The sequence below is a fragment of the Trichomycterus rosablanca genome, chromosome 17 (genome assembly GCF_030014385.1).
Source record: "Trichomycterus rosablanca isolate fTriRos1 chromosome 17, fTriRos1.hap1, whole genome shotgun sequence".
In the NCBI taxonomy this organism is placed as follows: domain Eukaryota; kingdom Metazoa; phylum Chordata; class Actinopteri; order Siluriformes; family Trichomycteridae; genus Trichomycterus; species Trichomycterus rosablanca.
Genome location: NC_086004.1, coordinates 27,283,911 through 27,311,502, shown reverse-complemented (window position 1 = coordinate 27,311,502; position 27,592 = coordinate 27,283,911). Strand labels below are relative to the sequence as shown.

Below are 27,592 nucleotides of genomic sequence, written 5' to 3'. Positions count from 1 at the left end.
CCACTGATCACTGGGAGGGGTGGATATGTCTAAGCGGTATATGTAGTAAAATCAAAATACCGTTTAAATTACCGTCCTTAACAGTATACATGTAATATAACGTTACTAAAATGTTTGCTATTTTTCAAATTGCTTTATGAGTCTGTTCAAACAAAACATGCAACCCTGTGTGTAGATGAAGGTTGTCGGGTCTGCTGAAGTACACTCACTCACTCACTCACAGTTAAGTAGTTTTGCCTGCTGTAGGTGAGGCAGTAACAACAGGGCAGGAATGTAAACAGGGTGAGTTTGATTTTATTTGTTTGCTTTTTAGCACTGACCCATTAACGACATTCATAAGAGCGTTAAAGAAAGTGTTTGAGGATTCGGGATTCAGGAACGGTTCGAACCCTTGCAGTGTCAGACTCTTTTTCTTTACTTTGTAGCACATTTGCAGCGTTATAATGTGACTGTTTTGTACTGCAGGTTATGAGGAAGTGAGTTACGGATGTTTAGTTTTCACCTCAGTTCTACTGCTGCTACAACGAGATTCAATGAATTCTGGAACTTCAGCCTGTAAGCTGTGAATGGGCTCGGTTTTCCACCCCCAGTCCCTATTGTATTTGAGGCGCTCACCAGCCAAACACACACAGTAAGTCATGTTTAAAGTTTCCAAGGTTTCGACCATTTACATGTGGAACACATTGCACTGATCTTGGGAAACCCAAAAAACCTCTTCTTGTTTGTATTTTATGTGTTATTTCTGTAAAATTGAATTGCAGGTGTGGTCTGAAATGCAGAATTAGTGCAAAGGTTGCAAAGGGTGCAGTTAGTTACAGTGGGTTCTAATCATGAAGACATGAAGTTTTGGTTTAGGTTCTGTTATGGAACACCAGCCAGGTCAAAATTCTGTATAAACCCAACACTGTAATAATGGATCTTAATCTTTATATGGAAATCTTAATATGGAAACTACGATGTTAAACGTAACATATAATTTGTATTTGTTTTACAGTGTATGTATAGTCTTAAGTCCCTTTCACACCAGGCTTAAGACCTAAATACTTTGTTTTAAAATACATATTTCTTTGAAATTTGAGGGTTTTATTTAATTGTAATTTAATCTGCTAGGTCTAGATATACTTATAGTAATGGCCCAGATAATATGTTTTTTTCACTATTAATATCTGGCTGAATCAAAATATGTTTTTTTAAAATAGACTTGATTTACGGTTCACATATTCTTGTTAGATTTGAGATAAAATGACGATTAAAATGACGATTTAAAAATGTTATTTAAGCCTGATTTACCAATTCCAAGCCAGTTTTGATATGTGTTTGGTCATTGTCCTGCTTCCCTACCCAAGTGTGTCCAACTTTAAGGAATTTTTAATCTTCCTTCTTAATTATTTTGTCCATTGTCTTCCACTGTTAGCAAAACAGTCCACACTGTGTTTGAGTTAGGTACAGTGTTGTTGGGTTTGCATGTCTTACATTTCTCCTTGGAACATATTTTGGGTCAATGTGGCCAGACTTTTTTTATATCTCTTGGAGCAGAGACAAAGAGCAGAATCCTCCAAGCTCATATATAGCGTGTTTGTTCAGATAGTGGCAGCTGGGTTCCAGAGGTTTCTTATTAGCAACAGATGTGTTTTGTGGCTTTTGAATTGTTTTTGAATTGTTTTTTGAATTGAAAAGACAGTTTGGTTCTTTTAAAAAGAGACAATTGTTTCATGTGCTTTAAACAGTTGAAATGAGTGGTGATATTCCTAACTAGTAAAATAAGTCTACAAATGAAAGACTGAGTCTGATTATATCAGTACTAATGACACTAATGGAAGTGCACTATTTAGGCATAATTTTTAGTGCAGTTGAAAGTGGTTTGTGTCAGAGACAAAATGTTCACTGTTATTATGTCAAGCATTGTGCAGTAAATAGATAGCAGAAGGACATGGAGCTTTTTAACACTAGAATGACTACAGTGACGCTTTTTTGCGCAAGGGACTCTAGCCTCTCGAAGAAATTCTGTTTTTGTAATAATTAGAATAAGAATCACTTTATTTCGCCAGATATGTTACAAACGAGAAATTTGTTTTGGTGATACACATAATACGCATAATAATTCACATAATAAACATGTATGACACGTAACATATTAGGATCATGGCTTAGGTGAATTTAATACTTAAACATAGTGACAATTCCTAAATATACTAAAAGTATATAGACGCTTGAACATAAGCATGTTGCATATCACATTCCGAAACTATGTGCATTTTGATGTAGCTATAGCCGAACAGGCTCTTCTTTTGTGAAATTAGGCACTGATGTGGAATGAGGATGCCTGGCTGGCACTCAGTGTTTTAGTTTATTCCAAAGGTTTTAAATAAAGATGAAGTGCAGGCCAGTGTAGTTCCTTCACACCAAAATTGTCAAACCATGACTTCTTGCTTTGTGTAGAGGGGCACAGTCATAAAAGAACAAACAAGTCTGTTCTCCAAACTGTTATCATATATTAGACAGGGTAAAGGGCCTTGCTCAAGGACCCGACAGTGGCTTCATATCAGAGCCTGTATTTAAGGCTACCATTGTCCCATTATATGGACACCCATATAACGAGTGTCCACATACTTTTGTCTATATATTGTAATATTGCACAAACTTTATTTATTCATACTATATTTATGTGTTTCATTAAAATCTCTTTTTAGGGGAGAAACTTAAGCCCCTCTCTTTAGCCCCTTGCCCAGCGGTTGTGTGGCTGCAGATCAACTGGCTTCATTCCATTACTCAGCTTTCAAACATCTGTACTGTATTGTATAAGAAACACTGCATTGACTTCTCACAAGCAGACCCTTGTTTGAGCACGGCCTCTCCTAATTATAGATATTGTTGAACTGCTCTGTTTTCTGTTTGTGTGTGGAAGACTTCCTGCGTCCGCATCTCTTAGGAATAAAATCTACAGACATTATTCTGAGAGGAGCCTAAAACTTCTGATAGTTTCTGATAGCATGTTTCATAGTTTGTCAGATCAGTTATTTTTCTATGATCTGTTTATCAAAGAGGGAAGAGCAGTAGACAACAATAAACCACACAGTGTTTTCTGTTTCAAGGCAATGCCGTCATTCGTCACAAAGATCAGGATGTAACACATTTTCTTTGCTGAGACTGATGTACACCATCTCACGTTAATGTACTGGACTGGTAATTATGAGGTTGCTGGTTTAATCCTCACCATTGCAAGGTTGCCACTGTTTGGGCCATGAGCAATGTTCAATGCTTAATGCTCAAATGCTTAAAATGTTTGATGCAATTCAGTCAATTCATACTTTTGATAATTGTAAGTCACTTTGGATAAAAGTGTCTGCTAAATGCCACACCATTCCATACAGTTTGTTTTAGTTTGTACAGTTTATTAACATGTTTCCCACAGTGCATTTCTGCTAATAACTCAGGCACTTCCTAGTTTATGCTACTACATTGATTCTTGGGGATCTAAAATTCTTTTGCAATGAAATAATAAATTTTTAACTTTGTCTGTAATTTATACATCTCTCATGCAGGCGCCTTGACCAACCAGCAAAGGCCCCTAGTTGCAGCACTTAGACATAGCCAATTGTGCCTGTCTGAGTGGCCAGTTAGTAGAGATTTGCACAGTAGAGATTTGATATTAGAGATCGCCAGATCTTGGTGGTTGTGGGTTAGTGCATCAGCCTGCTGTGCCACCTTAGCACCATTACACTATTTCCTTTCTCATCCTTTCTAAAAGTGATGTGGTATAATTACTTATTTTAAAATTGTTATTTAAATAATGCGCATTACATTTCTTTTATGACTCTGGATACACACCATGTTGAGGATTTCCTGCTGTTTGTAATGTGTGTACTCACAGATCTCTCTAGTACATCAGCAAAATGATGGCTCTGTTTACTTACTATACACACTTTCTAGGGTCCTACTTGGAACTTGGCTAGGATGCAGCCTGGTGCGACTCTGCAATGTTTTCTCATGTGCGCAGCAACTGAATAACTAGATAACATAGCTCAAATTCATCTGGCTTAAACAGAGAACCGATGTGTTCTCAATTTCAGTTATCAGAATGCCACACATACCATTTAGATCATCAGAAAACTTCAGGCATCCCTCAGTTAATGGATTTCTAGTAACACACACATTGGAAAAATGACTAGCACAACAGATTTTTAACATTGTCAGGGTCACGGCAGGTTCACCGGGAAACATTTGTCACGAAGGCAGGAATGCCCAGGACAGAACACCAATCTATCTTAGGGCTTTGTCCACGCCCCATCAGACACAGCCAGTCAAGTCTGTGTAGACGCCCGGCTGGCTGATAGTGGTGCTGAGATGCGAACCCGAGGCTAGGGTAATAGATTGCTGTGTCACTACACTGTAATTTGATCCCTTGTAATCTTCTGAACAGAGCCATTAAAGAGTTTTTAGTTTTTCATCTAGCACAGAAACAAGGCTCGGCTTGTTCATGTTTCCATTGTCTTCTGACCACAGACCTTTTCTGACGTTGTCAGTGTCTTTGAGCCAAACCACAGAGAACTTAAATTGACTAAAGTGCAGTTCTCTGCACACACCCACACAGAAACATGCGCTCATGACTGTTGGAAGTATTGCATAATTAATTGTTTGATGTCACTGGACTTATAATTTTTTACATTTGAATGGCAGACAGTAGAATAGAATACGTGTTGGATTTGAATGTGCTCACCAGCTGCTCCTCACAGTGTTTCTGTACAGTTTTATTTACACAGACAGAATTTGATTACATCCGTTACATGCTAGAAGTTACGACATTCTCCACAGTTACGAGCACATGTTCCTGGTCTAGGATTTAAAAAGACAGCGCACCAGTGTAACACCAGTGTCTGTATTCCTGTTATTAAATAAGTCAGTAAGGTCACTGCACTGCACTGCACTTTTTGTAATAGCTTGAAATACATTTACTCTGTTTTAGAATTTCTGTGCAAACTTTACTTTAAGTTCCTAATTTTTAAACATACCAAATAAACAGAGCTGATGAGCGAATGCAGTGGAGTAGATTGTGATGCAGATAATGGGCATGTTGTAAAAAAAAAAAATACATACAGCAACTTAGATATTAAATGAAACGCTGTGCTGCTTCTATAATATTCTATAATTTATTTTAACTCTGTGCCATGATCTCCTCATTTCTTATTAGAGTGTTAATGATAGCTGGTGACTTCTCTCCGCCCATATGAAAGGGCTGGTTTTACTGCCCTATATTAGACTCGGCAAAAAAACAAAGGAAGTCTAGGAAGCTCTGTACAGAACTTACAAAGAGTCATTTCTAAGCAATGTCAGGTTCCAGAATAAGATCTACAAACACACAAGAAATGATGGATTCTTTGGCAGAGTCAGTATGGAACCCCAAACTGTAATCTTTTTTCCTGAGAGCAAATTTTATTGACACCTTTGGACCTGTTGTTAAGCATGGAAGCATGGTGATGTTAGAAATACGCACTGGATGCAGGACAACCTAAAGTCAGCAGAAACAATACGTTCACAGAAAACCAGTAAGATAATAACCCAGAGGTGCCTGTTTAAAATAAACACACAAACATTTAGACAAATCAGAACAATGTACATGAACTAAATCTCTCTGGATAAACACAGTTCGTCACATTTGGAGACTAAAGCATTGTGTATAATCCCCGAAACTTAGTACCCAATAACGTACGGAGGTGTGGAAGCATTATGATAAGCATCTGAGTAGTTACATTTAGTGGATGCTATTAACCGAAGCTATTTACGGTTGTGCCCAAATTAGGCCCAGTGCCAGGAATTGTGGGTGAAGACTTGCTTAACAGTAGCAACCTGATGGTGGTGGATGGTTACTAGTCTAATACCTTAACCGCTGAGATACTAATTTACCAGACAGCATTTCATTTAATTGGCCTAGAAACCAAATCTGAATGTTTTAACCAGACATTAAACACCCTCAATCTCCTTTCTTGAATCAATTACAGTGTATTAAGGATTTTCAGACGATTTGCAAAGGAGAAGAAGTCAAAATTGAACCACAGTGCTGCAAAAATCAAATGCTGCTAATTCTGTAATGGTCAAAAACAGCTTTGCAGACTTTTTTGTTTATGTAGGACAGTGAAAAGACATTATATGTGTTTGTTTGAATAGAATATTTGCGATGAATATATATTTAAATAGCAAAAATGAGGACTCGGGTGATATTTCAGTAAAATATGCTAGCCCACTCACTACATTTGGGATCGGATCCAGGGTTTAAATCCCCAACTGTGCTACTGGTCAGTCGGGTGCCTACATACAGGCATGTGGGGGGAGGCCGAGGCCTTACTATAGATTGCTATTCTGTCCGTGGTGTGTTACTGTTTTTTTTTTTTTACATTTTTAAAAATGTATTTATTATTTAAAAATGAATTATTTAAATGAATTCAATTGTAAATTGTGCAAATTTGTATAACACCTCTAATAACTCCCTTTCTCAGGAACTAGTTTTGTACTTTATTTCCTCTGGGCTTTACATTCCAGAGGAGAGGGACACACTAACAGATCATGCTGTTTCTTGTTCTCCCTTCAGTGAGGACGTAATTTGCGCAGCTATAACAACATGAAGAGGCATGTTAGAGAAAGTAGCTAAGCCCGTCTGTCATGACCTGAACCTCATCCTCTTTTCTCTCTGTTGCTTTTTCTTTTCTCTTCTTCTTTTAGAGCTGGAGAAACAAAATGAGTGGAGGATGGCAGGAGTGTGAGGGGTTTAGTTTGTACATTTCGGTGGTCTTAAAGTGACGAGTTGAAGCTAAACCTTCAGAATCTGGAAAAGATGGAGCCTCGTAGTGTGAGCTTCGACGAGGATGCACACTTCATGGATGAAATGATGGAGTAAGTATCAGTATAAGAACTAGCTATTCTCATTGTGTTTATTCATGTAAAAATTCTACTTAACACATGTGTTTGCCTGTTTTTTTTTGTTCACCCTGAAGTAGGGCTCGGCAGTATGACCAAAAATTTGTATCATGGTATTTTTTAAGATTCTGACATTTCGCCGCTCAGGTGGCGCAGCGGTAAAAAGAAACGCGCTGCAACCAGGGCTGAATTCTGAGAGCGTGGTATCGAATCCAGCCTTGCTTTACCGGTTCGAAGCTGAGTGGCTATATGAGCAACGATTGGCCGGTTGCTCGTGTGGGGGGTGGGACAAAGAACCGGATGTGGGTCTCTCTCTGTCAGAATGCGATTGGAAAATCTCTGCCGGCTGATTGGAGGTGCTTACACAGAGATGGGAGAGGGTGCCCTTAGGGTGTGTCTCTCCGCATGCAACGCTAGGTGGCGCCAAACTCGTCAATGTGTGGGTGGCAAAGATGCATCTGGCTGCTGCTCGTGTTTTGGAGGGGATACGGGTTAGCTTCAATCACCTCCGTCAGGGCAGGGTTCGGCATAGACAGAGAGGAAGCACGATGCTAATTGAACAATTGGATGCGCTAAAAAAAGGAGAAAAAGGGGTAAAAAAAAAAAAAAAAAAGATTCTGACATTTCACTGTATTTTTTTTGTGTTACTAGGACTTTTTATATGTCTGTGGCTTATTCTATTGTCATAAGTACATAGAATATAAATAGTTTTAATTTCAGCATGTATATAATAAAGCAATAAGCCACGAGAGGCCGTACGTTACTGTGATTTTAGCACGGGGATGACGTTTTGGCACGACGCGAAGCGGAGTGCCTAAAACTTCTTTCCCCGTGCTAAAATCGTAACAGTAACGTACGGTCTCGAGTGGCTTATTGCTTTTATAAAACGGCGGTCAACATAAAATATAATAAATACAGCAATATTTAATTCATAAATGTATTTATTGTGTATAAACTTACAATAAAGCATTCTTCCGCGACGCAAAATAGTTCGATTAACAGTGTTGCTAGGCAACATGAGGGCGAAAATAACATTAAATTTTTCTTTTCAGTGGCATATTAATATGAAATGATGTGAGGTGGTCATAGGTGTGAGTTTATCGGGGATTTTACAACGGCTTCGAACGCGGCTCAGCCAATCAGATTTTAGGACCGGAACTATCCGTTTTATAATGAAGGTTTTGAGGACTATAAGCTTTGCTTGGCCCCACAAAATGACACAATATATGATGGAATCAGTACACGTAAAACAGGTGCAATAAATACAATTTTTATTGTTTATTTAATATTTAAGTATTGTACAATTACCCTTAGTTCTAACAAATAAACAACCTACTGAAGGCTAGAGCTGTTCAGTTTTACATTACATTGTACTTCTCAGCTGAAATCTTAGCTCTGTCCTTCACCCATTTCTTCACTTCCTCTCTTATCTGTGTAGTAGGTTATTAAAGTGTAGACGCAGTTTGAGCTTTCGTTCTTTTCCTGAGCTGATTACAAAACATCTGAAGCTTTCTGGTTTTTCTTTGTTCTCTGGGCTGGTCGGCTTTCGTTGGAAAGACTTTGCTTTGTTTAAGTTGCTTGTTTTGGATGTGGTGTCGAGCATGTGCTGGCTGACATCATGTGCAAGTCACAGTCTATTGTTTTAATCCTGGAAGATGAAGTAATGTCATGGGGTGTGTTCACATCCACACTAATCGTCTGATAGTCACATTTTGGTGTTTACATACTGATTATTCTAATACTTGATTTGAAATGAAATTCTGTGATTAGATTAACATTTAATAAACACACCTGTATTTGTGTATTTGTGAATTGTTCTCAGTGGTAATGAAAAGTGTCTTAGTGTTATGAGAGAAGTCTAACCTTTAATTGTACACTCTTTTAAATAAAAAAAAAAAGGCTTTACTGGTAATTCAGCTGTATAGAAGTACATATTAAAAAGAAACAACGTTCCTCCAGGACCAGGGTGCAACACAAAACTCAAACAGCACAATATAGATAATACAGGTTTCAAAGTGTTTATACACTGATCAACCATAACATTAAAACCACCAGTTTCTACACACACTGTCCATGTTATCAGCTTCATTACCATATAGAAGCACTTTGTAGTTCTACAATTACTGACTGTAGTCCATCTGTTTCTCTGCATGCTTTGTCAGCCCCCTTTCATGCTGTTCTTCAATGGTCAGGACCCCCACAGGTCCACTACGGAGCTGGTATTATTTGGGTGGTGGATCATTCTCAGCTCTGCAGTGACACTGACATGGTGGTGGTGTGTTAGTGTGTGTTGTGCTGGTATGAATGGATCAGACACAGCAGCACTGATGCAGTTTTTAAACACCTCACTGTCACTGCTGGACTAATAATAGTCCACCAACCAAAAATAATATCCAGCCAACAGCACACCATGGGCAGCGTCCTGTGACCACTGATGAAGGTCTAGAAGATGACCGACTCAAACAGCAGCAATAGATGAGCGATCGTCTCTGACTTTACATCTACAAGGTGGGCCAAGCAGGTAGGAGTGTCTAATAGAGTGGACAGTGAGTGGACACGGTATTTAAAAACTTCAGCAGCGCTGCTGTGTCTGATCCACTCACACCAGCACAACACACACTAACACACCACCACCATGTCAGTGTCACTGCAGTGCTGAAAATGATCCATCACCTTACTAATACCTGCTCTGTAGTGGACCTGTGGGGGTCCTGACCATTGAAGAACAGGGTGAAAGCAGGTTAAAAAAGTATGTAGAGAATGTAGAGATGGACTACAGTCAGTAATTGTAGAACTACAAAGTGCTTCTATATGGTAAGTGGAGCTGATAAATGGACAGTGTGTGTAGAAACAAGGAGGTGATTTTAATGTTATGACTGATCAGTGTAAAATACTGGTAATAATAAAGAACACATCGGTAAACATGCCTCTGTCCTCATTTTTTGGAATGTGTTATGTCTTAAATGAAAACTATTAGGATATTAGGTACAAATATATTTTGTGGTTTTGTAAGTCAATGTATTTCACATACTGTCTCAGCTTTTTCTTTTAATTGATATCGTAGCCAACTAGTCAAAATAAAAGCGTGTTTTATATTAAATGCTTCTGTGTTCCTGTAATGCTTTTGATGTGTGTTTTTTTTTTTTTTACAAGTGGTGAGAACGTTATCGGAGAAAATTTTGAATGTCTGTCTAGTCGCGTGTCTTTTAACAGTCTCTTAGAAACATCAGCAAAATTATACTGGTGTGAAGTTTAACTGTGTTAACACCACTGATGGCTCGTCAACAAACCTCAACGTGTTGTTCTTACTTTTGCATCAGTTGATGCACTGGATGTAGTAACAGAACTGAGTGAATCACTAATGACTCAGAATACAAAATATGTTTCTGAGAAGTACAAAGTCATGTTGTCAGCATTTACACTGAGCCAGCAAGCGGCATTTCGTCACAGGGATCGGCCACACCCCTTTCCCAATTACACCTAGCCAATAATATCTGTATAGATGCCTGGCCTGCCTAAAACACAGCCAAAGCACAGCCACGGGGGATAGCGACATAGACTGTTAGTTTGAGAATTTTAAATCTAAAACTGATTTGAGATGCTTTTTAAAGCCACTGTTTGTACTACGGGCAGCACAGTGGCTCTGTGGGTAGCACTGTCGCCTCACAGCAAGAGGGTCCTGGGTTCGATACCTAGGTGGGCGGTCTGGGTCCTTTCTGTGTGGAGTTTGCATGTTCTCCCCGTGTCTGCGTGGGTTTACTCCGTTTTTTTCCCACAGTCCAAAAACATGCAAGTGAGGTGAATTGGAGATACAAAATTGTCCATGACTGGGTTCGATATGACCTTATGAATCTTGTGTAACGAGTAACAACCGTTTCTGTCATGAATGTAACCAAAGGGTGTAAAACATGATGTTAAAATCCTAATAAAACAAACAAACTAGACAGAATATAGTTTATTATTGCTGTTTTCCTGCATAAAACAGTCAAACCTTTGCTGTACATTGGTGTCAATTTGTGGACTCTTGTGTTTTAGGAGCCCTGCTGATGAAGACATGGTTCATCACTCATTCCGTGTGCTTATTAGGGAACAAAGTGAAGACCTAACTAACCATGATAATGACATAGAGATGTACTCACTAGATCCAGAGGAGGAGAATGCAGGTACACAAACTTTTACACATTACATTCTCATGTAGTGCACATTTAGAATGGTAACGCTCATGCACTGGGGACTTAAATCTAACATTGAGCTTATGATTTAGGCTGCATAACAGTTTTGAATACATAAAGCACATATAGCTTACTAAAATCTTTACTGGGCCATATATTTATTGTTCTATTTAATACTATACTGTATAAATACTATGAGTATCTGGGAGTAAAATGCTAATTGTTAAAGCAATTTAGTTAAATCAACTAAATCACACATTTCAGAAAACAGCAGAAGGAAACAACACGTGAAAACCTTGGTTTTGTTTACATCCCCTTAAGTCACATTATAGACACGCCCTCAGGGACCCTGTATTCCTTAAGCACAACCACAATGCACTCCTGTGCTGATGGGTTAAGATATAAACACTAACCCCAATGTTTTACCCGGCCCTTAACAACCAGCTTGCTTGACTGACTAGCACTGTGGTGTACTGGCTTAAATTCTATACCAGTCTGATCTGGTTACAGTTATTGGTGTAGGTACTGGTTTTACTAGCATTGTCTGAATAGTCCATGCAGTTATAAGCTGTTTATCAGGGTACACAAGGAAGGACATTAACAAGGACACACGTCATCATGATCTGTTCCGTGTGCTGTTGTTAACTGTGTATTTGTTTGCAGATGATTTTCCATGCTTTATGGGTGTCGATGAGGAAGAAGAACAGTTCGATCCACTGACAGAGGAGCGATGGTCTTCTGCCACTCTCAGGGTCCTTTCTTCAATGCCCAGCCGCACAATTGGTCAGTAACACTGCCGCGTTAGTGTGTGTGTGTGTGTGTGTGTTTTAGTTATCCAGACAAAAAGTCAGATGATAACTTGCAGGAAACCCGTGTTTTCCAGGAAGGATTATTTAATTTGCAGAAAATCAGACGTTTATGTTCACACATTCAGTTATTGCAACGTTGTGAAGATTCTTTGATGTCTTCACAGCATCATACACTAGGTTTTCTCATCCTGCTTACAGTCTCAATTTTCCTACTTTCTTCTGTTTCTTTTCCTTCCATGACCAGGACGCAGTCGAGGTGCTATTCTCTCCCAGTATTACAACCGAACCATGCAGCTGTGCAGGCGCAAACGGAGCCTGCGCCCCTCCATCCGCTCTTTCTCCCGCTCAGCCCGGCCCAGCATCTGTGGCTACCGCATTGAGAGTGATGCAGGCAACTTTGACAGAGACGGTAAGGGACCTCTGTGTAAAATAGTTTTTCTTCTTCTCTGTGAATATAAGGGGAAATTGAATTTTGGAAGCAGTTGGGTTGTGAACAGGGCAATGATTTTTCAGTGCTTTTGGGCCTTCCTTTGTTAAGTTCTGACCTCAAGCCTATGGAGAATTTTTTGACTATACAAATGTCTAGTCTGTGTTCATGTGGTCAAAGATCCAACCAAAGTTGTGCCAGAATTAGGGAAAGAGAGGCACACACACACACACACACACACACACACACACACACACAGTCAAATATTCAGAAAACCCACAATAAACCTATAAAAAATGAAATTTTTTTTTTTTTGACAAAGAAGTTCTAATCGTTGTCACAGACGGAACAGATTGCAAAAATTGATGTGATCTCAAGATATTTAAATAAAATACATTAAAATACTTTAAAACATACGTTAAAACACTTTTCACCTCATTTTACCTGAAAAAAACCCATTCTGTCCTTCTATCTTTATATTATTTTGACAGATGTGTGTTCCTAGATTGTTGCCTTTTTATACTGGACTAAGAAAACGTTTACTGACAGAAACACAAACCACCTCTGTAAGCGGCTAAATGCTGGAAATGTAAAAGATCAGATAATATGTGAGGAGCTGTTACCAGTCCGTTAAAGCAAAGTGAGACAAAGCTAGCTAACTGACAGCATTCCCTATGTGGAAGTATTTGTTTATAGAGGGATTCATGTACGGATGTGAAGAGGATTGCTTTCATTTCTAATAAACCTTTATCTTCACAGCATCCTCTTCTACAAACTGTGAGGAAATAATGGGTGGAATAACAGATGTGCCAGTTTAGCATGCTGGGTCATTGTTAGACAGTGTGTAATATGTGTGTGTGTGTGTGTGTGTGTGTGTGTGTGTGTGTTTGTGTAGAGAATAAGAGGGAGCGACTGGTGAATAACCTGCAGAACCTGTCTGTGAGTGAGAGAGTGGGCATGCTGAGAGCAATTCCACTCAGCATGGCAGAGAAGAGTGAACTCAGGTAACTCTAATGCTCATGTGTTAACCCTGTTATTGCCCTTCTAGTTTCCTTCGGAAAAATTTCTTATGTGTAGCTGGAATGTGTTTAACCCTTTCATCACTGTTAAATGAGCACTGTAAGTTGAATGCACTTGAATTTAATGAGCTCCGCTACGCCAGTGATCATACTGAGGAATAGATTTAGCTGCTCAGCAAAAATGTCCTTCCTACCATAAGGGTGTAACAGTCACATTTGGCAAATCTGTGTAATACCAGATTTGTAAAAATGTCAGTGTTTATGTGTAAATGTATAATGCCTACATATTTATTCTGTTGCGTTAAGTGCAATAGTAAGTCAACCTCCTTCTCACCCTTCCTCCCTCAGGCAAAGACATTTGTGTTTGTTAGACACCCTAAAGGTTTATAACAGAGATTAGATTCTACCAGAAGATTTCATCAGTTCGAGGCTTGTGTATTAGACTGCTGCCCCTCCCGAGCGCCCTGAAATAAAATTATTAATAACACTAATGAAATAATAACTCTACAAAATAATAACAATAATTATAACAATTTTGTACTTAATTTTACTAAGCGGGTGTGATTCTATCGCAGGACAAATTGTTGAATAAGTCGTTCTTACAGGAATGTTTAAGGTCTTTGCTTTTCTGCGTAAGTGTTGCTTAATCATTTTGTTCCTAAGAACTTTAGAAAGCTTTTACATCTTCACTGTGATTCTTATTTAATCTGAGAAATCTTTCCAAACAGTTGCAAAATGAAACCAGGTGCAATCCGCCCGAGAATCTAGTTGTTATCTGCTGCATTATTACCTATATAAGCCTGTTTTAGCTTATATATTTTTGTTCATATTTATAAGTATAAATGACTCAGACGGAATGAACACTGTTTTGGACGTGTAGTAGAACAGAAAGTACCTGTTACACATCTGCTCTGTGGTTGGCACAGGAAGCTCACATTCCTGTCTGCAGATTTTTTTGTGTATTATTTGAATAACTATCAGTAAATCACCTACTGGGAATATATCAAGTGCAAAAGAAGCTTCTATATATAATCTTCAGACTTCTTCAACTGGAAACAGTTAAAAAGAGGGCTTTTTTAAATGATTTTAACCAGACTACACCTGTGCACCAAATTTGGCCTGTAAAGACGTAGTTGGACGAGTTTAATAAGAATACATTTTCATGATCTCTGACCCAACTACATCAAACTCCTTTGGGGTGAATAAGAATGTCAGGTGCGAGCCAGATCTTCTCTTCTAACATGTGTGTCTAAGCTCACGATTACTCTTTTGACTAAACAGGCACAAAGTTCCATAGACACAGTAAAGGCTGTTATAGCCACAAAGAGATGAAGGCAACTCTATTCATTTGAATTGAATTTGGCCAGCAAGCTCATGGTCAGGTGTCCACATACTTCTGGTTACATAATGTATGTAACTTCTTATCCTTAGTTAGATGTAAAAAAGAGAAAATCTGATCTTGTTTATGAAGAAATTTACATCGTCAGTCTTGCAAATGTGAAAACTGCATTTTATCAGTAGCTCCAAGTACTAAGAAATTATGAAATGTACTGGATGTGTCTGTTTATTTTTTCTAATCATCATTCAAATGATATGAGTTAAAGCATTTGATTTTTTTATTAATTGGCAACTATATGTGTCTCTGACAATTTAAGATGGATGGATGGATGGATGGATAGATAGATACCTTATTGATCTCGAAGGAAATAAAAGTAATTTAAAGAATAATATAAAATCAAATCATGTTTCCTAGTGTTCTCCTATTCCTATTTTTGAGCCAAAATATTTTCAGACACCAATAAAAAAAGAAAATTAATAAAAAAGAAAATAAGAAAAAGACAAAAAAGATCCATGAAATGCATCTCCTGTACAGGTGTATGTATACCAGTGACTGTATGTCATTGCTGTAATAATAACTATCATTTAAATGTCGGTAGTGATAACTCCTGACATAGGCACTAAATAGAGCTTTAAGACCTGCTATTACTAAACCCATTAAGGAAGCAATCCCTGAATAAGGAGTCAAATCCTAATTAATAATGTATTTTCAGGAAAACACCACAAGCATCTTTAGCGATTCAGCTGAAAGAGCTTTAATGTTTGGACACGTTCCCAGATACCCAGAGGAAATGTAGCTGAGTGCTGTTCACTGCTGTTCTGTTGTATGATGTTGATGGTGCTTTTTTGGATTTACTGCTTTTTCTTCTGTGTGTGTGTGTGTGTGTGTGTGTGTGTGTGTGTGTGTGTGTGTGTGTGTGTGTGTGTGTGTGTGTGTGTGTGTGTAATCGAGTCCTGCTGTTTTTCTCCTGCAGACATTTGGCCTTAAATAAAACGAGCCCCTCCATCAATCTGGATACGATGCCCTGCTGCAGCCAGATCAAGCACTGCATGTTCATTGTGAGTCCCTCTGCATTGTAGTATTACTCTCATGCCCAGTTTGTTTGTTTTCTCATGCTGTGCTGTTAGTTTGGTTGGTTGATTTGTGTAAGTAATATTTTTCTCAGTGTGTGCCAGAAATCAGTATTGAATTCAATACATGTTATTAACCTTCTAAATTTTTTAACATCCCTCTGTACTAACCGTTTCTCCTGTTGTCTTAGGCATTTAGACAGGGCTGGTACAGCTGGATGTCCTTCCTCTCCTCTCTGAAGCTATGGCAGACGGCTCTGAAGAGAGTCAGTGGCCGTTTTGGGACCGGCGTACTCTCCTACTTCGTCTTTCTCAGGACGCTCTTCTTTTTTAACGTGTTCCTGTTCCTGGTGACGGGGCTCTTCCTTGTGGTTCCCCAGGCCATTCGGCCTCCTACGTTATTCGAGGACCCGGTTGCACTCTACGGGCTCGAGCTGCTTACTGGCACGGTAAGACTGCTGAGTATTCCCCAGTTTAACTACATCTGTTTTTATGTATTTGTTTAACTGAATAGTTATAGTTCATTAAACACGTAATACTACACAAAGTGAAGACGAAGAAAGACACAAAAGTAAATGTCCAGTCCACTTCAAAACTGGTTTAAGACTTATCATTGCAGGACTCATCACACTTCCACCAACCGTTTTTACTACAGGAACAGTGTTTTTATAATATTCACAAGGCAAACTGAGACTCTTACAAGGTTTGAAGATCGTATTGCAATTTTAAAGGGGTACTGATGTTTCCCGTGGTTAGCACTGCTTTCATAAATATTTTTGGTTTCATAAAAAATATGTGGAGTTAAAACTATTGCTGTTAGTTGAGGCTGGAGGCATCTGCTGTTTTATTTTCTCTGGTATGCTTTGTGACCTTTCTTTGGAGTTCTTGGAGATACTTCAGCAGGCTGGTCACTGTTTTTCAGTGGTGTTTAGAGTCTTTTTATAATATTTTAACCACTTATTACTCAGATAGACCGCTTAGCTTTGATGTTCTCTGTCCTTCACTCACACTCAGGGTTATTTTACGGACTCGTTGATGTACTATGGCTACTACAGTAACCACACCCTCATGAGGGAATGCAGCTCATCTCCCTGTGGCTCTCATCAGTACTATAACATGCCTCTGGCTTACTTCTTTACCATCGGCATGGCCTTCTTTATTACCTGTATCATCCTCGTCTACAGGTGAGTAATTCTGCTGGGCCAGGCGTAATCTCCAGCGAGATCTTACATTAATATGTAATTACTCATATTTACTGAACTTTCATCTCATCTGTGTACATACCATCAGTATTTGCAAATTTACACATGGCACTATTGCACTAATCGCACCAGCACAACAATAACGTATATATTATATATCATCTGCTATACTTATATACTCTATTTATTCTCATTCATTTAGCCACTGTAGTCACCTTTAATAACTTTGTAATTATATACTAGTCTATACACTGGACAGTCATTATCTGTTTACTGTTCTTAATATATGTCTCTTCATTTTACTTATCTGGTTACTACTGCACTTAAACTGTATTATATGGAAATAATCTCTATCTTACACTTCTGGTTAGATGCTACTGCATTTCGCTGGCTCTGTACTTGTACTCTGCACAAAGACAATAAAGTTGAATCTATCTAATATAATTTACATGTCCTGTAAGTGCAATACAAAGGTGCACTATGTAATATATTATCCATATTGTCATGTATATTTTCTATTCATAATAATATAACTAAGTACATCACTTGTTTTCAAAGGGAATCCATTAGTGTAAATAACTATACACTGTTTGTGCAATTTTTCACATAGTTGTCTTTTCTGTTTTTACCACCTTTCTCTCATACTGCTGTAACAAGTTAATTTCCCCAAGGGGAAAGTGCTGGAAAAACATAATTTTTCTTAAATCTATGGCCATTTAATACTGAAGATGCAATGTCCATTAAGCTCAAAAGTTTACAAACATGTGAAACAGTCCAGAGATTTTAATTATTTGTAATTTTTCTAAAAATAAAGTGTTTAATATTTTTTGGAAGTGGGGGTTATAAATTGGCAACTATAAGCTTCTCTGACATGTTTAGTTGGGACTTGTTTGCATGTTTTGTAATTGTTATTAGAATACCAATAAACTGCAATAAATTTTGACGTCTCTGTTTACAGCATGTCCAAATCATTCGGACAGAGTTTCCGTATCGACCGATCTAAAGGCCTGCTAGCCATTAAAGTCTTCTGCTCCTGGGATTTTAAAGTCAGCAAGAAATCCTCAGTTAAACTACAGTCTGAGAACATCAGTACTCAGCTCAAAGTAAGAAACACACACACACACACACATTGTTTATTAATGTAATGTTACAAATGTTTAAAAACAGTAATAAAAGTGATGAGATGATAGAGATAATAACTTGAGTTATTTGTAAGAATAAATCCTAGAGCTCGTGTGAGGTATGGTTTGTTAGTGTGTTTGGTAACACACTAGCCGAAAAGTAAACAGTCTACTAAATAATATGTAGATATTGTTTTTAACTTTGTTTATAATGTTTATGTTTTTATTTCCTGTATGTGGCCCAAAACACCACCTAACAGGAACAACACTTACCAGAAGCCGGTAGCTTTAAGAAAGTTAAAAGAGGATCCTCATACCGTTCCATTGGATTTAGTGGAGACTATCACACTTCATATCTAGTTTACATTACAAAAGACAAAATCAGGGTGGCACGGTGGCTTGGTGGGGTCCTGGGTTTGATTCCCAGGCGGAGAGGTTCGGGTCCTTTCTGTGTGGAGTTTGCATGTTCTCCCCGTGTCTGTATGGGTTCCCTTCGGGAGCTCCGGTTTCCTTCCACAGTACAAAGACGTGCAAGTGAGGTTAATTGGAGATACAAAATTGTCCATGACTGTGTTTAACATTAAACTGATAAATCTTGTGTAACCAGTAACTACCTGTCCTGTTATGAACGTAACCACAGTGTGTAAAACGTGACAATAAAATCCTAATAAATAAATAAATATGAGACCTGGTTATTTTATTATTTGAGAAAACAGGTCTTGGCTTTGTGTTTTGGTGTTTTTCACGTTTATGTTCACACAGGTCACACATGTCCAGCGTCAAAATCACTACCACAAACTTAAGTTTCACCCTTTTCTTTCTGTCTCTGTGCGGTGTGATATGGACGCGTGCAGGAACTCTTGGCAGAGGTGAACAGTAAGCAGGTGAAGACTACCTGGTTGCAGAGGGCATGGACTGTGTTCGTCCAGGCTCTGGCGTGGACCATATGCGTCGGCAGCACTGTAGTGTGTTCCATTGCTGTGTACTACTTCTCAGAATACATGCACGGGGTGAGAAACACAAAAACTCAAACCACTTTTAACTCCTTATTACCCAGATTCATTTTGACTTTCTCATACTGTTTCTCTCCATGGATTTACAGAAGTATCTCCAAAACACTAGCGCTAATTCAATAATGAAGGAAACCAGCCTGCTGGCTCTCCCGGTGGTCGTGTCATCAATCAACCTGCTCCTGCCTGGATTCTTTAATGTGGTTGCTTGGATGGAGGAATATGATTCACCAAGCATGCGCAATTATGTTGCCATTTTCAGGTAGGCCGGCCAAGCAGTTGAAAACAGTACACACAAGTGTTATGTCAGCTTGATAGGGGCAGTAATAGCTCGGCAGTTATAGTACTAGACTAGTAATTAGAATGTTGCTGGTTTAAGCTTCACTTAATCCTCAATTGTTTGAATTGTAATCAGTATAAGGTCCTACCTAATTCAAGGCCATGAAAATCGCATCACAAACTGTGAAATGAGCCGTGTCCCGAGTATTATGCAATTTGCTGTGAAATTCTAAATGTAAGGTTTGTGTTTAGTGATTTAACATTTTCATTCATGTACTGTTCAAGTGCCTCATGTTTACTGGTTAATCTGAACTATAAGGGTGTACTAGCAATCCTTACGGCAATTCAGTTAGCATGTCCAAGATGTCGAAGTGTAAAGCAGCCAAAACACGACTCTGGTACCTGAGGTTGGAGAACTCCCAACCAATTCTGTGGACGCAGGGGGGAAGTAGGGGAGTAGGACCCTCGTAATCAATAATAATTGTTAGTCTCTTTGGATAAAAGTACTAGCTAAATGCTGCAAATGTAAATTTAGATGATTTAGTTCTAAATAGCCAATTTTTTCTGTTTCTTTTGTTGTAGGAACCTGATGTTGAAAGTGAGTGTACTTGGAGTGCTGTGTTATCACTGGCTGGGCCGGGTCGCGTTAAACTCAAGTTCAACTCAAGGTGAAATTAAGGTCAGATAAACGTATCACATATTTAGTTTAAAACTCTTTACATTAAGCTTTTTCTGTCTTTACTGGTCTTTTCTGCTTTGATTTTCTCCCACCCCCATGAAACTATACGATGGATTGGCTAAACTCAAACTGATAAAGTGGTCCAGTGTGTTTTCCCAACTACTGCCCAGTATTTCCAGTATAGGCTCTGGATTAGGATCAATTTAAATATCAACTACTTTTAAAAGTTACAGGCAGCAGGTTACTTTGTTGGGACACTTAATTTTAGAATAAGTGGTAATAAAAATTCTAACAAAACACACAGAAGCCTGACACCCACTTTAGGAAGTGTTCAGTTTAACTGCCCTGCCTGGCTGTCATGTGTTTATGTTCTGCTTTATGTTGTTGTCAGTGCTGGGAGAGTTTTGTGGGACAGGAGTTATATCGATTCCTGCTGATGGACTTCATCTTCACCATACTGGATACCTTCTTTGGGGAGTTTTTGTGGAGGTAAGCGCTGTGCCACCCTGCACCACTTGAGGAACCCAGTACACCAGGCAATAAAAAGCCTTTCAACTGACATGTTTACATCTTCCCTCCCCCAGAGTCATTTCGCAGAAGGTCCTGAAGAAGGAAAGGAAGCCAGTGTTTGATATTGCTCGCAACGTTCTTGAGCTCATCTATGGACAGACTCTAGCATGGTAACCAGCCATCTTATAAGATCATGTCAAATGTAATATGGCGATATTAGGCCATAAAATCTATTTATTCCCCAATCCTTTGCCCTCATTAACCCCATTTCTGGAAATCTTTGTAAAATGCAGTAAAAATAAGAACCTCTGATTTGTTCATTCACTTGAACCTTTATTTAGATAAAGAAAAAGTACAAAGAAAATGATGTTTAACATTTTGGCTAAACCTGACTGTATTTTGTAATTATAAATACATTTGATGCCTCTATCACAGTCAAAACTAATTGGGACAGAGGCAAATGAAGGGTATTCAGGTTACACTGTTTTAAAGCATTCTGCATTAAGCAGGTGAATTGGTAACAGGTGATGGCATCATGTTTGGATATAAGGAATTTTCAATGCTAAATTGCAGATAATTCTGGTCTTTTACCGTCTTCCATACATAATATTGTAAAAGGATTCAGGGATTCCAGAGAAATCTGTAAGGCAAGGCTAGAAACCAACATTGAAAGTGTGTGACCCTTGAGCCCTTAGATATGCACTGCATGAGAAAAAGTCAAGCTACTGTGATAAATTAGCCACATGGGCTGCAGACTACTGCAGAAATCCGTCGCCAAATAAACCCAATCCGCCACAGCACCAAGAAATGCAACAGAAACTCTATTATGTAAAGAGAAAGCCGTACATCAGTTCTGTTTACTATTAAAAACTTGATACTCATTCATGAACTGGGCAGTTATTTGTAGTTATTTGTAGTTAGTAACTTTAAAGGTTCTGAAACCTTTGTAGAAATGAGCCTTTTGTTTCTGTTTTGACTGTTAGCATTATGTTGCAGGCACATGTGAATTAGATTAGAATGGAGCTTGCTAACATGTTGTGTAATTGTGTACAGGTTGGGTGTTCTGTTCTCTCCTCTTGTTCCTGCAGTGCAGGTCATCAAGCTTCTCTTCCTCTTCTACATGAAAAAAGTAGGTCTTTCAGACAAGTTTTTCAATACATGATCTAATAAAGGGAAACGGTCCAGTTTGGTGGTTTTAATGATGACTGTACATTATAGTAATACAATTATTAAAACTTATTACCTCATCCTGTGCTTTGCAGTGCTGTAGATACGTATACGTTAAATGTAAGCCGTTAGTGCTGTTTATGTTTATGTAACTGACTATACGTATTTTTTTAAATGGGCCATTCCACCAATTCTACTCAGAATGTGTGTTGATTAATCTCAGGCAACTTTGTTTAATTACTACAAGGTTTTTAAGTGAAATATGACTGTATATGAGTAACAGGACTGAAAGTAACAAGACATAGAATTAGTCAATACATAAAATACATCAGCATGGAGAACATGCTAAAAACCTGAGAACACTGGACACAGTCTAGTGATTTATCAATAATGTTGTTTTTAATAATAACTAAGAAACATTTTAGGTAACAGGATTGGACGTTGAGATAAATCTTCTCAAAGTTACAATATTATCAAACATACAGGGGGAAAAAAGGAGAACTTACTTTTAATCTTCCCGTGACCTTCAGTAGATACAAATAACGAACATTTATGTTGAAAACGTGACTTGATTGATAAGAATATTTCCAGATTTTTCAGAAGGATGAATATGTTAGACTAACAGGACTGAGTAAAAACCTGGAGACATAGCACCCAGGTGGCGCAGCGCAGAGATTCTGAACTCCTCAGTTCAAAACTTGACGTTGCCACTGGTCGGCTGGATGCCATCTGGCGGGCATAATTGCCAGAGCCTGCAGCAGATACTAACTGGCCAGCGTATCTGCTAGGGTGGGACGACGGGACTATGTGTGTTGGGTCTTCACACGCTGTGTAAGGACCCTGATTCTGCACAGGCAAGAAGAAGAGGGCCGTGCACGTGTCGGAAGAGGCGTGTGCAGTGACGTGCTCTCCTCGGATGCAATCGGGTATCCCTCAGCAGCGGAAGACAAAATTTGACTGTGCTGAATTAAGAGGAAAATGGGGAGAAAAATGCTAAAAAAAAAAAAAAAAAAACCTGGAGACTAAAACATGTTTTTTAACCTCATGATTATACAAGTCTTAAGGAAAATAAATATAGATGGGATGTGAAGTCACCAAGCAAAGCAAGGAAAAAGGATGTAAAGTGAAGTGTTAGAGAGTCAGGACATAAAAAACACTATTTCATACTAGTTCAGTGTTCTAGGGAGTTTTTAATTAAAGTTTTAAATGATATATCATAAATTTGCTATTAGATCAATGTGCAGGACACTGCTCAATTAAAAAATGCATTTGAAAAGGTCATTTTCATATACATTTATACATATACTGTCCTGGGGACAGAAATGGCACCACTTCGGTGGAATGGCCCACATATACAGTATATGTGTACAGCACTATATTCCATCATAAATGTTTACTCCTATTCTGCGCAGATGAGTTTGATGATGAACTGTCAGGCTCCCAGAAAGCCATGGAGGGCGAGTCAGATGACCACCTTCTTCATCACCCTCCTCTGCTTTCCTTCCTTCCTGGGTGCAGCCGTGTGTGTCACTTACACCATGTGGACGTGAGAGAATTAATCTCTATACACATTCACTCTCGCAGATTTTGTACTTACAGACGTTTAAGACCACATTTCACTGAGGACGGCCTCTCGCCCCCTTCTTTTTTTAATGATTCTTTCCTGAGCAGAATAAAGCCGTCTAAAAGCTGCGGGCCGTTCCGCAGTCTCAATACCATGTTCCAGTCAGGAAAAAGGTGGGTGCAGGATCTGGCCCATACACACCCTAAGCTGTCCTGGCTCACGTGGGCTCATTCGTACCTGGTGGAGAATCCTTTCTTCCTCTTCCTTGCTGCTGGCATTTTCCTGTGAGTCCCACAGTCTTAGATAATGATCCTATATTATTATTACGTGAGTAAAATGGAAGTGTAAAGAACATTGTGAATTTAAAGCTGTACGTTTCTTCTCTTTCAGAATAGTGATCTACTTTCACAGTCAGGTGGTGGATGGTCAAAGGAAGATTATCGAGCTGCTGCAGGAGCAGATTGAAAATGTGAGTGATTGTTTGGACCTGACAGAGGATCCAAAATAATAAGGTTATAGGTTGCATATAAAGAACTAAAGTATTTATCATACAGGCAGTTGTAGCCTAGTGGTTAAGGTACTGGACTAGTAAGCAAAAGGTTGCTGGGTCAAACCCCACCACTGCCAGGTTGCCACTGTTGGACCCTTGAGCAAGGCCCTTAACTCTCAATTGCTTAGACTGTATACTTTGGATAAAAGCATCTGCTAAATGCTGTAAATGTAAAAAAATGTAAACATTATGATCTTATGTGCAGGAGGGAGAGGATAAGAAGTTCTTGATTACCAGACTACAGAACATCCACGAAGAGAAACGTCCACTGTCCTCTCGACGTGTCAGGGAAACTAGTGAGGTTAGTCAGTCCCACCAATCACACATGCACACACACTCACATTTATACAAATACAAATTTAATAAAGTCTTCGTTTTTGTATTTTAGGCTTCCAAGTTCTCATGATTTCTCTCAGAACCGTTCTACACTGGTAAATATGTGAAACTGGAACTAGATGTCCTGAAGATCTGTGGTCGTCTACAAGGGAAGACGTTTGTCCGCGTGAGCCACTGATTCTTTATTCCCTGGATTTGATTTCAGGGAAAACCAGCAGTCCTTTACTCTGCATTTACTCTGCAAAGACATTATATAAACCCCAAAGAGGGTCCTACACATGCTATTGCATGCAGGAACTTGCACATTTGTACATTTTATTACAATATGAAATTGTTTTGTATACATATTTTTAAGAGAATGAGCCGAGTTAAAAATAGAAACCATCATGTGTTGTACCAAACTCATTTAAAAGAGGTGCATGTTTTACTTGCCTTTGTGTCTCTTGTGTAAAAACCACTGAAAATAATGCAGACTTTAGTGTTGATTGTTGTTATTGTAAAAAAAAAAAAGAATAATAGATTTTAAAAGTACTGTTTTAAATAAATTACATTTTAATAATTTTATAAAAGGACTGGGCCAGTTCTTACCTCAGGTTACCTCATAGATTTCTTCAGAATGTTCCGGCTTCCTCTCACCTGTAAGAAAACTATTCTATTCTAACTTTTCCCTAAGGGTTAGTGGAAGAGTAAATGCGGTTTTGAGTCTAAATAATGTGTCAATACAGGGACATTGGGGAAGGGGATCATGAACTGGTAACATCACATGGTTGCTAAGCATGTGTGCAGTTCGGTGTGTTTGCCAGTTTAGATAGTGAAGCTTAATTTTACATATGAAAATGTTGACATACATCCTCCCCATGTTCACACATTTATTAATACCTGCTAGAACTTGCTGGTGGGTGGAGACAGGAAATCAAAATCCAAATGAAAAACAATAAAGTGTCTTGGTTAAGACACCACATGCTGCCAGGACAGCATTTATGTACTTTGGCATCTGTACTAGAGTAATAAAACACCACCTTTTAAAACACCTTCCCTGTTTTGACAGTAATAATAATCAAGTTGAGGTCTCATATTGGTGTTGTGCCCATTTAATCAAAACAATATTTGTAAGGTCAATCACTGATGCTGAACAATGCGACCTGATTTGCAGTTGATGTTCCAATTTATTAGATAGATAAATCACTTTATTAATCCCATAGGGAAAGTCAGTAAATCACGATCCCGGCAGGACTCGAACCTGCAATCTTCTGATCTGAAGTCAGGCGCCTTATTTATTAGACCACAAGGTCTCTGAATTTTGTATACTAACAGTGTTTATTGGGGTTGAAGTAAGGGCTTTGTGCAGGCTACCAGAGTTTCTCCAAACCAAATGTTTTAAACCATGGATTTATGGACCTTTGTGCATAGCATCTCTCTCTCTCTCTCACTTTCTCACTTTCTTAACCGCTTATTCAATTATCCCAGCTTTTTAATGGACACAAGGCACACAGTAACACCCTGGAAAGGGTGCCATACACACACATACACACACCCATTTATACCCTATAGGGCAATTCAGTGTCTCCAATTAACCTGTCTGCATGTTTTTGGACTGTGGGAGGAAACCGGAGCAGGACCAGGACCGCCCCGCCTGGGGATCGAACCCAGGACCTCCGTGCTGTGAGGCGAGTGCTACCCACCGAGCCACCGTGCCGCCCTTGCATAGCATCAGTCATTCTTAAACAGAAGAAAAGCTTTTTTCCAACTGTTGCCACAAGTTAGAATCATGCAATTTGTCATTGCAATTGGAAATATTTACCCATGACCAAAGCAAATAGAAATTTATTTTTTTTTAAATTGCCAGAAAATTAGTTTTTTAAGTTGAATGATACCACAAATACACAAGAAAATAAATGACGTATTTTAGAGTTGCAGGATATTTTGTTAATACTGCCATGTCACAAATATTCAAACACTGCTAAGCTTAAAACCTACTGTTAGTCTGTATGACCTAAAGTTGGGTCACAACATGATTAAACCAATCTGAACTGAAACAGGTGAGCTGTGAGGAGTTGCTGAAGTAACTGAATTGGGTAGACACTTCATAGTACCAGTAAGCATGACTAATTATTGTTGAGGACCCATTTGGAGTACCACCACCAGATTAAAAACACAGTGCTGTTCAAAAAACATGTAAAGAATCACCGTCTAAAAACACTTATTGCTTTGATTATACAGTAATGTAGCTTAAGGATTTATTACAAAGACATGCGCTCAACACAGCAAAGAGTGTCGAATGTATATACACTTTACAAGAATGAGTCTCGGTTATTATAAATATGATTTATATAATAAATAGAGAACTTCAACAGTGTTACTTGAGCTTATTTTCTCCGTAGAAATGTTACAAAATAGGACAGAAATAGTTTGAAGGCCCATAATACAACACCGTGTCCAGTCCATGAACTGTGAGAAATGTGATGACATCTAACACTGGTAATCGTTTTCCTTTTTTCCTTCTTCAGACATCCTCAGGAAATCAAGTCTGGCTCATTCGTAATAAAGTTCAGTGAGCCGGTTTGTTAAAAAACATACAAAACAGTATAAAAACGTTTACAAAACAGGATTGGATCTCATTTGATTGACGGCATGTCCTGGTTGTAGCTGTCCTTAGTGTAGCTCCAAAGAGCTTATTGTTAAACAGTCCATGTAATGATCTGTTGTCATGCTCCTGCAGTACAACGTCTTTTACCAAAAATTCTTAATAGAAACAAAAATAAAAACTATGAGTTTGACATTTTAATTGAAAGACCCCTAACAAGTTTGCTAAGGCACCAGTAGGGGAGAAAGCTTATGTTACAGTGAAACTACCTCCAACAGTGAGGTCTGAAGAGCTGAAAAATACCCCTGTACACAAAATGTTAAATATATATAATTTAGGACACTGCGCATCCTCAGTTTAAACACAGGCTTTGTACATTGGTTTGTTTTGCTCATTTGTTGCCCCAGAATTATTGGCACCCTTGAGGATAAAAAAAAAGAATACAAATAAAAACTTAGTTACATTAGTTTATACTAAAAGAAAGACATTCAAGCTTAAATGCATTTAGTATTAGTTTTTTCCTATTTCCTATGATGCTTAGGGCACCACTAATGACTCCATGGAATCTGAGAGAACTCCTCAATACAGAATCTCTTAAGATTATCTGAACTGAATATAGCTTAGATCACTCAGTTCTGTGTTCAGCTTATTAATTTTTGCTTCGATTTACAAGTACATTTAGTTTTTTTGTCCTACATCAAACGACAACCCAGGTTTCCATTTAAAATCTCCCCTGGTTTCATGAAGTCAGTGGTCACAAAGTTTCCAGGGACTCAGAGCCATAAAGCATCAGATTCTCAAGATTGTTGCATAACCTTTTTAGAAAGCTTTATATGTGTGCCAAT

The 27,592-nt window shown here is 38.5% G+C and overlaps 1 protein-coding gene across 1 annotated transcript; it reads left to right on the top strand.

Annotated features, from left to right (window-relative positions):
* The first annotated feature begins 240 nt into the window (after positions 1-240).
* tmc6b (transmembrane channel-like 6b) lies at positions 241-24,691 on the top strand. Its single transcript, XM_063012656.1, has 22 exons — positions 241-282; positions 466-631; positions 6,715-6,885; positions 10,945-11,072; positions 11,745-11,864; positions 12,135-12,299; positions 13,213-13,321; positions 15,649-15,733; positions 15,937-16,194; positions 16,760-16,929; positions 17,906-18,050; positions 18,923-19,078; positions 19,171-19,340; positions 19,940-20,036; positions 20,428-20,525; positions 20,621-20,716; positions 21,600-21,675; positions 23,126-23,259; positions 23,385-23,561; positions 23,668-23,746; positions 24,033-24,128; positions 24,216-24,691. The coding sequence occupies exons 3-22, from the start codon at positions 6,827-6,829 to the stop codon at positions 24,231-24,233; spliced, it is 2,436 nt and encodes an 811-aa protein (XP_062868726.1). The 5' UTR covers positions 241-282; positions 466-631; positions 6,715-6,826; the 3' UTR covers positions 24,234-24,691.
* The last annotated feature ends 2,901 nt before the right edge of the window (positions 24,692-27,592 follow it).